The sequence below is a fragment of the Temnothorax nylanderi genome, unplaced genomic scaffold, assembly GCF_030848795.1.
Source record: "Temnothorax nylanderi isolate EJ_2023f unplaced genomic scaffold, tnyl_v1.0 TNYL_tig0003_pilon, whole genome shotgun sequence".
In the NCBI taxonomy this organism is placed as follows: domain Eukaryota; kingdom Metazoa; phylum Arthropoda; class Insecta; order Hymenoptera; family Formicidae; genus Temnothorax; species Temnothorax nylanderi.
The window spans coordinates 1219587-1235291 of NW_027249065.1; the positions used below are offsets into that span (position 1 = coordinate 1219587).

The 15705-nt window shown below is 43.2% G+C and overlaps 2 protein-coding genes across 7 annotated transcripts in view; one reads left to right on the forward strand and one right to left on the reverse strand.

Moving 5' to 3' along the window:
* The window catches only part of Vermilion (Tryptophan 2,3-dioxygenase vermilion), a 227492-nt gene that overhangs the window by 109889 nt on the left and 101898 nt on the right, over window positions 1-15705 (forward strand). The gene's annotated exons all lie outside the window — the stretch shown is intronic.
* Mdr49 (Multi drug resistance 49) overlaps window positions 3020-15705 on the reverse strand; it is a 54427-nt gene continuing 41741 nt past the window's right edge. For all 6 annotated transcript variants that reach the window (XM_071703439.1, XM_071703449.1, XM_071703411.1 and 3 more), the window contains 7 exons: window positions 15169-15372; window positions 12855-13206; window positions 12548-12781; window positions 11450-12399; window positions 9508-9909; window positions 9012-9158; window positions 3020-6335 (listed from right to left, as the gene is read on the reverse strand). In XM_071703439.1, coding sequence (XP_071559540.1) covers window positions 6132-6335; window positions 9012-9158; window positions 9508-9909; window positions 11450-12399; window positions 12548-12781; window positions 12855-13206; window positions 15169-15372 — 2493 coding nt within the window. In that variant the 3' untranslated portion in view covers window positions 3020-6131. The remainder of the gene's footprint in view (window positions 6336-9011; window positions 9159-9507; window positions 9910-11449; window positions 12400-12547; window positions 12782-12854; window positions 13207-15168; window positions 15373-15705) is intronic.

Here is a 15705-nt window from a genome sequence, read left to right on the forward strand (position 1 = left end):
ATAAATGTAAGAAGATATATAGATATATAGAAATGACTCACATTTTTAAATTAATTATCAAATATTTATTCTAATAGTTTCTCTTATCGTTTTGTATTAATATTAATTATTCAACATCGAACATGCACAGGATGCGGATGATTTTATTCGCGCTCAGTAAGTAGCGTGATAACGGTGAGCAAGAATTTGGAGATATTTACACGTGTCAAAGAAATCGGAGCAAACTGTCTCGTCGTTACGGCGAGTCAACGAAGCTGTTTCTTCCGGTTACCGCCGCTGGTTGCACACGGCCAGCATCCCGCATGAGTATCGCACCTGTGCTGTTGCTAAACGCGTACATACGAAACGCAGACGATGCATGCAGCGACTACGGAATCCCTGCATTGCAATTTATGCTGATTTATATGCGCGACGGCTTGCAGTAGGAACCTACAACGGCGCTCGCAACCCGATTGTCTCTTTCTATCTCTCTTCTCCTCCCTCCCTTCCCCCTCTTTCTTTCTCTCTCTCTCTCTCTCTTTCTCTACCTTCCCTTTATGGATATATATATATTTCGATTTATTTATACTTTGTTTTCTAATTCTATACCTATGTGCACTGTTATCGTCGCGCATTGCAAGTTAGTTAGGACCTAGAAACTAACACCGACCATTAACGAGATTGCCGGACTTCGTATTTTTACCACATCTCTTTCGTGTGAAGCTTCGAATAATATGTCGGTATTTTTATTGAATCTATTTCCCTCCCTTTTTATATGTCGAAATATGCATTCCGTGAAAAACAATCTCGACTGAGCTATGCAAAATACTTCGCACGTGAAAATTTTTAAAGTAATACCGGTAACGTTGTATTTTATTATTCTCACTCCGCAAACGGACGTTATTTTTTCGCTGTTTTCCTTACCGGGTGATATTTTGCACCCGATTCTTGGGGAAAAAGCTTGGGGAAAAAGCTCGCGGTGATAATCTTTAATAATGATAAAGCCATCACGCACATTTGCGGTCTCAGCAATAAATAATGAAGATGGGTTGGCCCGTCCGACCCTCTTCGTGTCCTACTACTGATATGTATCTGTTTACACGATCCCTTCTTCTTCACTGCCGCGCGTGCTTATTCAAACGTGTCTACATCCACCCCGGCGTTTGCCCGACCGCCATTTCTACGCCATCCACCTAGTTGGCACGATCCCCCATGAAACGCCCGGACCAGTTCTCTTGGTACATATACAACAAAGGACGACGTTCCTCACTGAATGCTAATTGACACCCAACCACAACGACCTATGCTAAATTCTGTCCCAAAATTTCGTCTGCGTCGTGCAGCTAAGCATTATTATTAGTTCAATATGTTGCTCGAATTAGCCTCGCTGCAAACTTGCCGAATATTAATTCAAGATATTTCTAAACGTGACTTTTTAATGGAAAAGTCAGTTGCAATTTAAGCATAATTATAATTTGATTTATTATTACAGCTTTAATTACTAATTATTTTCTCTCTTTTAACATATGTACTTATATGTACTAAGCATATATTTAAAATGTGTATACAATATATATGAAATTCAAATTATTAAAATACAATTACTTTTTTAAATTTTTTAAAATAATTATATCAATACTTTCAATATTGAAGACTTAAAGAATAATAATGGATAGATCTCGTTCATAATGTAGAAATATTTGTTTGCCTCTTTCCGATATAGAATTTCAACGCATAACCAGGCCAGAACTCTCAGCCGGCAATCTAGAATAATTAATATTTCGTTATTAATAATTAAATTACGCCCCATTCGCCATAATTAATACCAGTCAATATCGAATAAATAAAAGACCATTTTATAAACTTTGTATAAATAGAGAGAGGGAGAGAGACTGTAATTTATTTTACTTATTTTATATCAATTTAACTGATGAACGTGAAATAAAACGTGGACCAGACGTGCGACTTATTTCCCCCTGGAATTTGTACAGCGGCATCAGCGGAAGTTTGCTTAAAAACTCCAATAGCCATTGCAGCCGTCGCACAGTCTCGTAACTTTGCAAATTCACTCAAGTTTTGTGACGAACTCTGCCTTTTTCTTTCTATCTCCCTCCCTCTCTCTTTCTCTTTCAATACCTGTCTCTCGGGTCGTCACCACCCATCGAACTTGATATTCGCTTTCTGAATTGATATTCTTTCTGAATAATCCTCAAACCTTCCGCAGCTTTCTCTCTTCGATGACATTTCGACAACGATAATAAAATAGAAATGATCGCCTTTCTCTTCCCTTTGCGCGCACGAGAGTTTACAGACTTTTTACGGATGAATTTCGACGAGATCTCCGGCGAAATAAAAAATAACGATCCTAACGGGAGTGAGACGGGTATGATAATTTAATTTCCGATAAGTTTCACCTCGGCCTGGCGCTGCTTCAAGTGAGAAACGAGGCAGAGAGCCCTCGTTTCTCAGCGCCAGAGCCCTTGTTAATCGGTAACTTGCCCTTCGTTCATATCCTCCCCCTTTCTCATATCGACGCCGGTAATATAAATAAAAATGTAATAAAAATAGATATACTTGCGATGAGACGGTGGGTGGCGGCAGACAAGATAAAGACGTGGCCTTTCTTGTCTCATAATATAAATTACGCCATAAAAGTATAATATATACGATATAAAAAGTTGATATTGCCTCTCGAGACGATCAACGCTACTTAAGATCGACACTTTCCATCCGATAATTCAGCTTATCGCGAAAAAATTATTATTTAATTGTTAGAGGTTCTTACAGCTTCTCAAGTTTTAAGCGTTCTCGTAATTAGATTTTTCCGTCAAATTTTTCCTAAGGAAAAGTCGACCCTAAGTTCATCGTGGAATTATGAAGGATGAGCCAATATGTCTGAAACATTCTTTATAAACGTCATCTTCATCTGATTAATTAATTCCTTCGCGTACAATAATGCAGAGCAGAATGCCGGAGAGAAAAAAAGACATCGAAGAAGGGAAGAAAGGAATTGTAATTAGATCGCGTTCTTCTCGCGAGCTTCTTTTCTGTTTTGTAGCTTTCTTTATTATTACATTACAATGATATTTCTCTTTTATAACAAAAGCTTTTAATACCTCATGTTCGTATCACTGGAGATGCACACGACAGTTCGATATGCATGTTTCATAAAATCATACGTAATTTTCGGATTCTAGCATTTTTTTATACATCCAAAACGAGGTAGTTTATTCTCTGTTCTCGCTTAATTAATTGCAAGATCTCTTAAGTTCTTAAACGACGGCCTTAATCTTAAGTAGTTATTCACGATTGACGAATATCGAGAAGAGTTACGAAGAGCACATCATTTTTTCTGATTTAAACCATTTTTTTAGAATTGTAATTAAACGTGTATACGGATATAATTGATAATATTTACATAATTATTTCTTTTGTCAATATAAATCTAAACTAATGTTAATTTTTAATTTTCTATATAAATACTCTGAGAGAATAGTTAGAATCATTTTAAACAGATACAGATTTTATAGAACTCTTCTCCGAAGCAAAGATTAGTCCTTATTTCTGACATGTGCGATTAGCAGTCACCCTTTATTTGTCTCATTGTATCTCGATTAGCAACGATCGCTCTTTTGCATCCGGCCGCGCGACATGTTTACACAACATTATCTCCCGACTAATGGATCGCGACGATGTCTGAGACGCGGCAGCTCCCTTAAGCCGAAGGGGCAAATTCTGAAAAATCGTCCCGGACCTTTTTACACGCACGCCCTTCGCCATCGAGCGTATATCATCGCCAAAGCCGATAAGCCTTCGCGCCGGCGAGTCTTGTTATTAAGGCCTAAGGAGAGAAGGCACCCGTGGTGTCGGGAGAATATAATCGGGAAATGACTCTGTGCTGCGACGTATAATTTATGATAGCCGCTGCCCGTTCGAAAAGTCGATCGCCATTCTACCGCATGGACCGCTGATTGTTTCGCGATTATCGATTTTCGCTTCTCACGAAGGAAGCCGTTTGCGTATAGAGAAATCCGGACCCTTACACGCCGGAATCGTCTCTCCTCGTAAATATATATTTCCTATTTCATTTTATTTATTCCTCGCCGTACATATCGTACACATTTGACTGTTATTGCGGTAATAAATTTACCCGTACACACGAGCACCGCTTTACATAATTCCTCTCGATCGAATTCAGCACATGCTCGCGAGCACATAGATTTTCTGGCGAAAGAGAGTATTTCCTCCCACGATCCAACAAATACCCTGTACGCATCCCTTGTCATCCCTCGTCGCTGCTCGACCTCGTTATCTTCGTTATACTTGTCCGTCACGTAACAACGAGTCCGTTAAACTAAGTCATTAAGGCACTGATGGGGAAAAGGGCGGCGATAATTTATTACGTCTCTCCTGCGAATTTTCTATATTCGACGTTTCGTCCCATGGGTGAATTCGCTATATTTTAACATCAGATATCCGAGTGAGGAGAGAACCCCTCCTTTTACTGCGCGAGAGAATAAAGATGAACATCCGAATTTTTCAGATAAAAGAGGAGAAATGAGGAAACGCGTAGGGTCGGGTGCGGTCGGAGCGTATATTATTCCTGGAGAAATACTTATACATTTTTTATGCTACGTCGCTTAAAGTGCCGCTACGGCGCTGTCGAAATTACGACGACGACGACAACGGCGATGGAGGAGTACTCTTATGTCATGTCCTTGAACACCTGTCGCCACTTTCACGCCTTGTTACACGAATTACGTTTCGCAAATCGATCGATTCGGCTACGTTGTCTATCTAATCTAGCGGGACACGAGAGGGGCGTAGTAGATCAATAACATTAATTACGCTAATTGCATCTATTCAGACCAAAGCACTGATCTTTCGTTCGACCGGCAGGATAGAATAGCGGATGTGGATGATAAATTCTTGGTTCTGATATTAACGTCATCGAAAGAATCCTGTATATTTTCTTTTTTTACCCGATTGGTGTCTTTTCTTCTTACATAAAAAGAAGAACGGCCAAATTTCCTAGCACTCGTCACGAGATATGACGGCTCTCACAAAGATCGTAGGAACTCCGCGTGGTGCGCGCGCACGAAGAAATATTATTACCTGAGAAAATGCCTCGGGGAGGAAAGTCGACGCGTACGAATAACAGCGGGATGGAGGGACGGTAAAGTCTATTATGTCGCTTGCCATTATGAATAATGCCGTGTGACGCGTTTTGCCGTCTAGAAGGATGGATCGTTACGTGGGTGCGCGAGGTACAATGCCTAATGAAGTAACGTGGCCGCCAGGAGAAAGTAACGTGCATGTCCCCGGTAAAAGGCTTTTGACAGGGGACTTAAGTCTATCAGCCGCAAAAACATTTTTTATAAAACTATCAGAGAAGAAGTGATAAGCACGGATGAAATGGTCATATAGAGAAAATGCAGAGGGGGAAAAGGGAGGGAAAGAGTGGGCGAATATTCATTGTATTCGCTTCGTCAGCCTTCATCAGTTAGTAACAATGAGGACTACTTATCTAATTGTAAGACACGCGCTAACTTAATGAAATATCTATCAAAATATGCAAATGCGTATTTCAGTCGTAAAAAAGTCGCGGTAATCGTAATTTACTCGTATCGACATGTGTAAAACGGTGAATGCAGAGCGATAAGTTGATAGGATTATTCAAACCGCGTGTGTCTCACTGGCGCTGAAACTTAAATCCAAGAATTCTGACATTAATAAAAGCCCGGATTTCGATTTGCGACTGAGTTTACGTCGCAAATAAGTCACTCCTGGATCAGTGATCTCAACCGCGAACGGTGCTGCCTGTCGTGCTTGCCGCGGAATCGGTGGATAAGCCATTGAAACCTCCGTAAAGCTACAAGATCCGTCCTCTGTGCTGGCGCATCCGTTCCTTTGAACGTCGCTTGTGTTCCTCGACATCTCGTGGCCGACGAGCCTCTCGGTGGTGGCGACGGCGGGCCACTCGAGCTCCGCTCTGTGGTCTTCGCGCGGTTTGATTCTCCTCCGCTTTCCACGCGCTCGACCGCGTTTCCGATTCGGTCCACGCGCCTTCAAGATGCCCGATGCACCGCGACGGCCGAGTCGCGCGCGAAGAAGGAAAAAGCGAAGGAATCCGACGCCTGGTCGCTCTTCTACTACTGTATAGCGGACTGCTGGAGATTGTGCAAGTGAGCGTAGAGACCATCGGCCTCCATCAGATCGTCGTGAGTGCCCATCTCGGCCACGGATCCCCGATCGAGCACGCAGATCACGTCGGCGTTCCTTATAGTGGCCAGACGGTGGGCTATGGTGATACACGTTCTGTTCTGCATGGCCTTGTCCAGGGCCGCCTGCACGACCTGCACGCAGAAAATATCGGTTAATGCGATAGGCTGTTTCCCGGGGACACGTCGTCGACAACGGCGACGAGAATATAAATATGTAAACGATCGTTAGGTTGGCTATCATTTTATACATTTTGTTCATCGGCAAAGATCTCACACGAGAGATTAAAATGGAGATGTTGTTCTCGGAATTTAATAAAGAATCGTTCGTATAATCGTTTAGGAAAAATCTTCTGTTCCAGTATATTTTTATGCGAATTAATATCGAGGTGTACCCGAGAATTAATCGCTTGCGTTGGAATAATGTATCTCTTGTATCATTTAAAAAAGCCACCATTATATAAATAGAGAATTATCTCCCCTTACAGAATTTATGTCTCTAACGCGATATAAAAAATTATTCACTGCTTATGCAATTCATTTTTTAAATAGTATGCTATAAATTTTAACTTTCGGTATCGCGCGTTGCATATATATGACATCCATTACGCAAAGCGGGACGTGCCGCGTGGTAGTGTAGAAGTGTTAAAAACAAATTAACATTAATAATACAACGTCGCGCGTACATGTTCCTTGTGCGTTCCCGGGGTATAAATTATTCAGTACATCTTCCCAAAACTAATCCCGTAAACGCTGAGTAATTAGCGCGAGCGGCCGTGTTAACGCGGAACACAATTTAAATCAGGGAAGCGATTCGGGCGCGACGCTTAGAGGGGCTAATCGAACGTAAGCACTTTCCCGTTTTACGGGACCCGACGACAAACGGAGGGATGGGCGACGTCGTGGGATCGTGTTCCCCCCGAGAGAGAGAGAGAGGGGGGGGGAAGAGGGAAGAGGGTCGATACGGAAACAATATTGCCGCGAAATTCATTTGGCCGCGACGAAGTCGTTTCCCGACAGGGGTGCAACAACCGCTTGCTCGTAAAACCGAACATTTCCGATTGTTAGCGCCGATAATACCGGAAATGGCGCGGCAGCCGGTTCATCCGGCAATTCGACATCGAGAATGAGGGATCAGGGGGGAGAGAGAGAGAGAGAGAGAGAGAAAATAAAAGAAATATATCTCGCCGTCGAGATCTACAGGCTGTTTGACAGATTATCGTGTGCCGTGAAAATCTTTTTTTTTTTTTTTTTTTTTATTAATGAAATTGCTTTACGTGTGGGAATGGAAAAAATGTGATTGCGCGGCTATGCAATTTGAGCCGTTCCTGCGACAGAGAGCCGATGCGGGAGTATCACCGGGTTTTAATCGAACACGCCGGAATTATCATACAGAACGCGTGTCGGCCATACAGCCGCATAATATGCGGGCATTATTTCGCCGCGCGCGCTCTTTGACTCGCACTTTCTACCTGTATTTTTCATCTAAATTCACCTGGGTCTCGTTAATATTCATCTCGCCGCGCTGCACTCACCGCGCGATAGTTTAGATCACCGCGAAATCGCCGCACAGTCGACGCTCCGCTGCACAGTGGACACCGTATAAATACTCAGATATTTATTATCCGATCCCGCCGACTATCGCACACGTTATTGCTTATCGGAAATAGTTCCGCGATGTTTACGTGCTATACGTGTATTATGCTGTATTTGTATTCAATAGCCGCCCACTCTCTCTGTCTCTCATTAAAAATGCGGATCGCTTCGCTTGGATCGTGCGCGAGAAATTAATTAAGCGTCATTTCTAATTTCTCTAATCTCTCATTATTTTGCAATTTGAAATGGGACAATTTTCATACAAGATTTTAGAGATTCCAGTTGTGTAGAAACAACTCTTAAAAATAAAGTTTAGATTTTTTTCCTTGTAAAGTCTGTCTATTCCATTTGTATTTTCGTTGCGTTTTTCGTTTCCTTCCTCATACAAAACATGAATATACACTTGTTTCGTGCAGCGTAAAGGAAAACGTAGCTAAAATGGATTGACCTAAAAACTCGATGCTGACTCGGAGTTAATGCAACCTACGAGCGAATGGGGGAAAAAAAACAAGCACCATGTGCAAGCGCTATCTTCCTGTCGACTGAAGCAGCGAAATTTCGCGCGAGAGTGCAACAGACGTTCTTAACAACAGTATAGCAGCCGGGCATTATGAAGTACGCGTTTCCGCCGGTGAAATTTTGCTGAAGAAAATCCGCGGATGACGCCCGAGGGAGACACACGGCCGAAACAGACCGTCGCCTCCGTCACTTCCGACGACCATTAACTCGATTGCCCGTCGCCGGTCGGTCTTTCGCGAGAACGATAACGGCCCCGTGCCCATTCGGAAAATTTTCAATCGGACTTCCAATCTCGCCGTGTCGATCTCGTCATCGGCGGCCTGCGACGTGATTCCAGCGCCGAAGTGCAATCTCGGGAATTATGATACACCGTTAATCGAGAAATCGTACACCCTACACCGTGCAAAAAAAAAAACGGAAGTTGGACACGTCCGAATAGTGATTGTTCCGCTCTGCGAATCTCGCGTAGAACGTTTTGTACGGTTAATAAGCGACTTCCTGCTAATATTGCACAACAATTCATGGACGCGTTTTACTTTAGATGCAATCACTTTTGTCATGGGCTCGTTTATCGCTCTTATTTTATATTTCCGAGCACTATTCGGACTCGAGAATAAAGCATATTCTCTGACATTGAGGTAAAGAAAGGAAAAAATTATTCGCGAGTAGTTTCTTTTAGGAGAGCAGCGTTCTCACCTTCTCGCTCTGAGTATCGAGGGCTGAAGTGGCTTCGTCCAACAGTAAGACTCGAGGATTTCTCAATAGTGCACGTGCGATTGCTATTCGTTGCTTCTGCCCACCACTAAGCTGAGTGCCCTTTGATCCCAACCTCGTGTCGTAACCCTAAATAAGCAAAAAAGAAAAAAGAAACGGGATTATATTTAATCGCAGAGATAGAAGAAATGGTTACAAAGTATTAATAATACTTTAATAAAATATTAATACATTAATTCTCTCCCCATAGCTTTTATATTTTATTCTCTTTTCTTTCGAATAATTGTAACTTTTAAAAAATTTTTTGAAACCTATTGTAATGTTAACATTTACATTTATATATATTCTCGTGGTATTTTTATTACACGTAGCAGTACAAAAGGCTCTTGTTTCTCTCTTTTTTAAAAATATACTCCTGCAGATTTTTCGCTGCGCGTATCTCATACGCGAGTATTTTGTATAACATCGGCAAACTAACCAATGGTAGCGAAGAGACGAATATATGGATGTTTGACATTTTGGCGGCCTCGATGATCTCGTTCATGGACGCTTGTCGGCTGTTGTCGCCATAAGCGATGTTCTCCGCGATCGTTCTGTCAAAGAGCACCGGCTCCTGCCCGACGACGCCGAGCTGCGATCTGAGCCTGCCCAGCGAAACCGAGGCGATGTCACGTCGATCCAATGTCACGGTGCCGGAGAGCGGATCGTAGAGCCGCTGCAGCAGCTGAATGCAGGTGGATTTCCCGCAGCCGCTCTGACCCACGAGGGCCACCATCTGGCCCGGTTTCACGATCAGATTCAGCCCATTGAGCACCGGCATCTCCGGCCGCGTCGGATAATGGAAGTTGAGCTTCGAATATTGTATCAAGCCGTCTGCCTTCTGCGAGGGCAAAAACACAAAGCGACTCGTTAGCCGGGGAGGGACGATTCGAGGACTCGCGTTAATCCCGTAATTTACGCGTCGCTTGCCTTTTCTAAATCCCGCGATACGGAAAGCAGAGGAGGCGGAGGTGCTCGTTTCATTTCTTTTTTCTTTCTTCGGAGTTATTGTAAGGGGACAATTATTGCAACGGCACGATCAACTGGATTATGATTTGGAGATATTTAACGCGGAGTACGCTTCATTTAATTTACGCCAAGTACTCTCAGATACCGGTGTTGGTTCTCAACGAAATCAATTTCGCGTCTTGAACGTAATTAACGAGACACTGCTCGGAGCAGTGCTATCAAACAGCCGTAAATTTCTAACGGATGTAATATCATTTGCACAGGTGTTCCGACTTGCGCGCGCGGGCACGTTTACAAACACGATATGCACTGCAAACGAAACGGAAAACCGCGTTTCGATGCGAAGATTAAACTTGCATCCGGCAATCAGCGGCATTTACGGCAAGGCGTCGCGGTAATTATCGGATTAATTTGCGCGTCCGCCGCGCACGTTGCGCGAATCGTCAAAACTGTTTGCGATCCCTGCGCGCTCTATGCAACGTGGTTACGTAAGCAGTTTGTCGAGTGCATTATAAATTATGTGGCTCCGTTAGAGATCTCGTTAATAATCTCCTTAATAATAGATTAAATAATAGAGTACTGTTTAGCGTGCAATATGTAATAAATCTTGCATTACGCTGATTTTGCGTCTTACAACGAGATAAAAGCGCTTCTACAAAGATTTCGGAGAACTGTAAAACAGACTGTTGATAATTTTGTTCTTCGAAACTATCTTTGAAATCTATACGAATTTTTTAAATACCGTATAAGTCTTATTTCTATCTACTTGTGTTACATATCACATATCGGTCAAGTTCACTTATATCGAATTCTCTTTTTGTTTTTTATACATAAAAATATTCAAACGTTTCTTCGCTTTCAATTCGATCAATTCGATTTTGTTAGTCTGATTATTCAGTTGGGAACTCATTTACTTCATTTACAAGGGAAATTATTCCGTAATGAAACACGTGAATCACGTCGGCGTCCAATGACACTCGGCACGTGTGTTAAAACAAATCATTAAGGCTAATAATTTTACGATTCAGTAGCCAATTTAAATGCTATGTTCAGTGTCGCGTAAATTTTGATTAACTTTGTAAGAGATTAATTAAAAGTTAAAACTAATTATGTACACGTCCCGCTCTTTATTACTTTACGTTCTTTGCGCAAATTTTCTATTCTCTTAGCAAAATTTAATTACATGTCTTATCTTTCGTTCATTATTATTATTTTACATTTCACATGTTGGCGATTCAAAGCCAGCTGCAATTTGAATCTCGCAAATATTATTCATTTAATGACCGCAACTAAATACATGTGTATAACGAAAAGAAAGTGCGCAGTGCTCAAAACGCGTTATGTACTCGCGGGCTACTTTACGTAGCCGAGTTTACAAACCGAATATGCGGAATATCTCAAAGCGAGCTCACCCAGTCTAAATCCTTTCCCTCTGAGCCCGGTGGCGAAGTGATTTCTGGAACTCTGTCGAGCAGCTTGAAGATTCTGCCGGCCGAGATCTTAGCCGTTTGGAAGTTCGGCGCGAAGGCGAGCGCCTGTCCGAGCATCCACGAGCCGAAGATCAACGCTTCCGACACTTTGATGACTTTATCGTACTCGAGTCCCTCTCTGGCCACCAGGTATCCTCCGTAATACAAACTTATGGCGTAACCGAACATCGGCGTGGTCTGACCGCACGAGTACACTAAACCTCTCAGCCTGTTTCTGATTCTCGTTGCCTGGGCGACGCGGTTCAGTTCCACGCAGTATCTCTTGAAGAAGACGTCCTCCTTGTTGAGACTGGCGACCGTACGTATGTGGGTTATCGCCTCGACGGCTACCCGAGTGGCCGACTCCATTTTCTTCTTCTCCTGCATACCCTGGCCGCCCATGACTCGCGCTTCGAAGAACACCGCGGCTAGCACCAGCGGGATTGACACCACCGAGACCAGCGTCATCTTCCAGGTGTAATACATGGATATGCCGATTCCGATCACGAGGGTCGAGAAGGCCTGGAGCATGGAGCCGATGCGAGTTCCGGTCGCGCCTTGGACGGCCGCGGCGTCCGCCGAGAGCCTCGCGCAGAGCGCGCCTACGCTATTCAAGTCCTCGTCGTACCAGCCCATCTCTTGCTTCAGCATCGCGCTGAACGCCGTCTTCCTTATTCGCGTCGTCATACGCACGCCTGCCAGGCCGAACATGTACATCTGCAGGAAAGTACCGATACCTGTGACCACGCCGATGACAATGAAGAGTATCGAGAGGAAAATGGTATAATTCATGACGTCGGCGGGCTCAGGAAGATTCAGTACCCAGTAAATGTCACCGAATATGATAGCGAAGGCTGGGAAGGAAGCGCCTACTACCCCTGCTGCGATACATCCTGCAAGAAATCGTATGGAACGTAAATTATAGTTTTCTTTTATTGATATTTTACTACTCGATTCTTTTTGTACTTTTTACATGATCTCATAAGGCCTGAACTGTCAACAGATTCACTACTATCTTTGTTCCCGTTAGCTAGAAATTACCGGTCAAATTTAATGGCCATTCCGGCCTGTTTAATCCGAATATCCTCATCATAGGCGCGTCATAAGGTTTCTCGTACTCTTCCAAATCCTCCTCCGAGGAATCGGATCTCGCGAGAGAGAGTCGATGGGAGTGTGCGGATAACGTGGAAAATTGTTTGCTCAACGGCGGATTCTTCCTCATCTTCGGGGACATTGCGAGCTTGACAGCAGTCCTCTTGGCAGCAGTGGCCCTATCTATATATAGTGACGAATAGCGGAAAATTAATCGTGTATCTAAACGTTCACGGATAAACGAGCTAGAGCGCACCTTTAGCTGCGGCCTCCACGTTGACGGAATGCAGTCCATAATAGTATTTTTTAAGCGCCATCAATTCCTCGTGGGTCCCTTGCTCGACGACGACCCCGTCCTTAATAAACACGATCCTGTCGACGTTCGTGATGGTGGAGAGTCTATGACTGACTATAATCGTCGTTCTTCCCTTCGCTGCCGCGTCAAGGGCTCTCTGCACGGTCGCCTCGCTGTGAACGTCCAATGCAGAAGTCGCCTCGTCCAGCAGAAGAATCGCCGGATTTCTCACCAGCGCACGTGCGATGGCGATTCTCTGCTTTTGTCCACCCGACATCTGAGAGCCTCTCTCGCCCACTGGACTATCGTATCCCTGAATTCACAAACCGGCCGCTTCATCGTTCCGATCTTTGTGCGCGAATTGACATTGGGATGCGACATCGCAGAACGTGTCTCGAAAAAGATTAATTTTTGGAATCGAGAGAAATTCATCCGAATTGTCTACTATTCTATTACATTCTATTACATTCTATTACAGCCTGCCGTATTTGAACGCCTGCTGTACGATATGTCGATTAAATCCATGTACATTCGACGCGATTTAACAGATAACGCAGTCACTGTCCATAAATATTATCGCGGCAATGCAAATGGGGTGCGCTGATTACATTTCTGATGAACTTACACCGAGATGCCCGTGCAAATCTCATTTTTCGAACGATACGGAAGCTGCGCGGTTAAATTGTAGCGCTTGCGAACGTATAAACCGGATAAACCCGAAATGTGTGTGGAAACGCGGACAGCGATCCAATGGGACTATCGATTCACCTACCGATAATCCGCTAATAAACACCTAATAGTTGACACATGCGCAATCTCGGGTAATGTTATTTGCTCCGCGCACGGTTTAACACACGTGTTTTATCGCCTGTTTGCGCGCGGACTGCCAGGCACACCTGAGACTATTGTTAACACATCGCAACGCGCGATGACAACGGTTATATCCAGTCGGAGAATTATTTGGGAAAATCACGCCCCCTCGTTTCGTTAATTATTAATTTTCCTCTTTAATTAACTCCCGTTTAATGAGATTTCATCGATTAGCTTCGAAATCGCGCAATTTCTCATGGTGATATAGTATATTACACTACAAGGGCCGAAAGTTGAATTTTCGGCCCTGCGCGTCATGATGCCCCGAGGCGAAGCCGAGGGCATCATGACGAGCAGGACCGAGATTTCAACTTTTGGCCCGCGTAGTGTATACGATTTTTCTTCATAGCCGGTCGAAAGTACGTTATTAATTTTACTTTTTTTAACTTTAAATGTTAATAAGCATGTTTTTGATGCCTGCCCCCGACATTTGCGGCACGAGCGAAGCGAGTGCTGCTGGTCGTGGGGGCAGGCATCAAATACATTCGAAGAGTCAAGTCTTGTCATATTTTGTTGAAAATTATCTATGTTAACATTGTCTCTTGAATTTAATGTGCTTTTCAAAATTGACCAAACACTCCATAAAGTTGACGGCTTTAATTTTTTAGATAGGTCCTTAAAATACACAATCAAATTATTTTCTTCACAGTTTGACAGTGAAGTTTTGTGTTCTATCTGCCACTTTTTATACGTGTTGTAAACAAGATTGTATCGATCAACAGACTTCTTTGGCAACGTATCTGTATTTATTATCAATCGCGCTTCTGCATCGAAATTTCGTATAACTTCTTCCTCGTCTACGGATTCATCAGATGACATATTGTTCATTTTTGCTAGATTATTGAATTGACTTTAATAATATTTTAATATTAAATTAACTGACGACAGAACAATATTGATGACTATTTTTAAGGTTAAAGGGCGTTAAGGTTTAAGGTTATAGAGGGCGCGCGTGTACTTCTCACAGGGAGTAAATGTTAAACTTTCGTCCCTGCTATTAGGGACGAAAGTACGTACTTTCGACCGAGGTATGAAGAAAAAATTTTTACAGTTATCAAAATTATCAAAATCAAAATCAAAATGTTCTCAAGCATTTTTGCAATTTCAAGTTTGAGCATTGTCATCATTGTGATTCTAAATAAGAGTTATCATTATTAGCGATTACGTTCGTTCCACGATCGATTCAACATATTCCGTGCAAACGTGCTGATGAGTCTCGGTAGAAGAGACAGATGTCGAACGGATACAATGTCTTCGTTCGATTTTCAATCGAGTGACAGCGCCGACGTATTCGCCGGCTCTGTGACTTCCCGATGAAGCTGTCGAAGCACGACCAAGAGGAAGCTATAATTCCGGACGGGCAAAGGGCGCGGCTGGACTACGAGAAAAGGGCGGCGGTGCTCACCTCCGGTAGTTTGCTGATAAAGTCGTGAGCGTTCGCTTCCTTCGCGGCTTTGATCATCTCCTCCTCGGTAATGCTGTCATTTCCGTAACGGATGTTCTCGCGTATCGTTGTGTCAAAGAGCACCGGCTCCTGACCGACCACGCCGATGTGCGAGCGCAGCCATTGAACGTTCAACGTCGACACGTCGACCCCATCCAGCAGGACCTGCACAGGAAAATATGGGAACTCCTGGAAATTGTCTCCCTTTATGTACCCACACGTATGCCGTGTATAACGTGCTAACATTTCGCGCGAAATGAGAATTGATAGTTGAGTGGAACGATAATGACGTGGAGAACTCCGTTTGAAAATAAACGTCGCTGTTACATAATTGCTAGGCAGGATAGACTTCTTAAATAGCCATAGAATTAATAATATAATTTCTAAGCAGAATACACATATATATCTTACAATTAGGTATATATTGCTTTTTTGCTGAGCGTTACTGTTTTCGCAATTTTGAATCGTAATAACAATAAAATTAAAATATTAGCAATC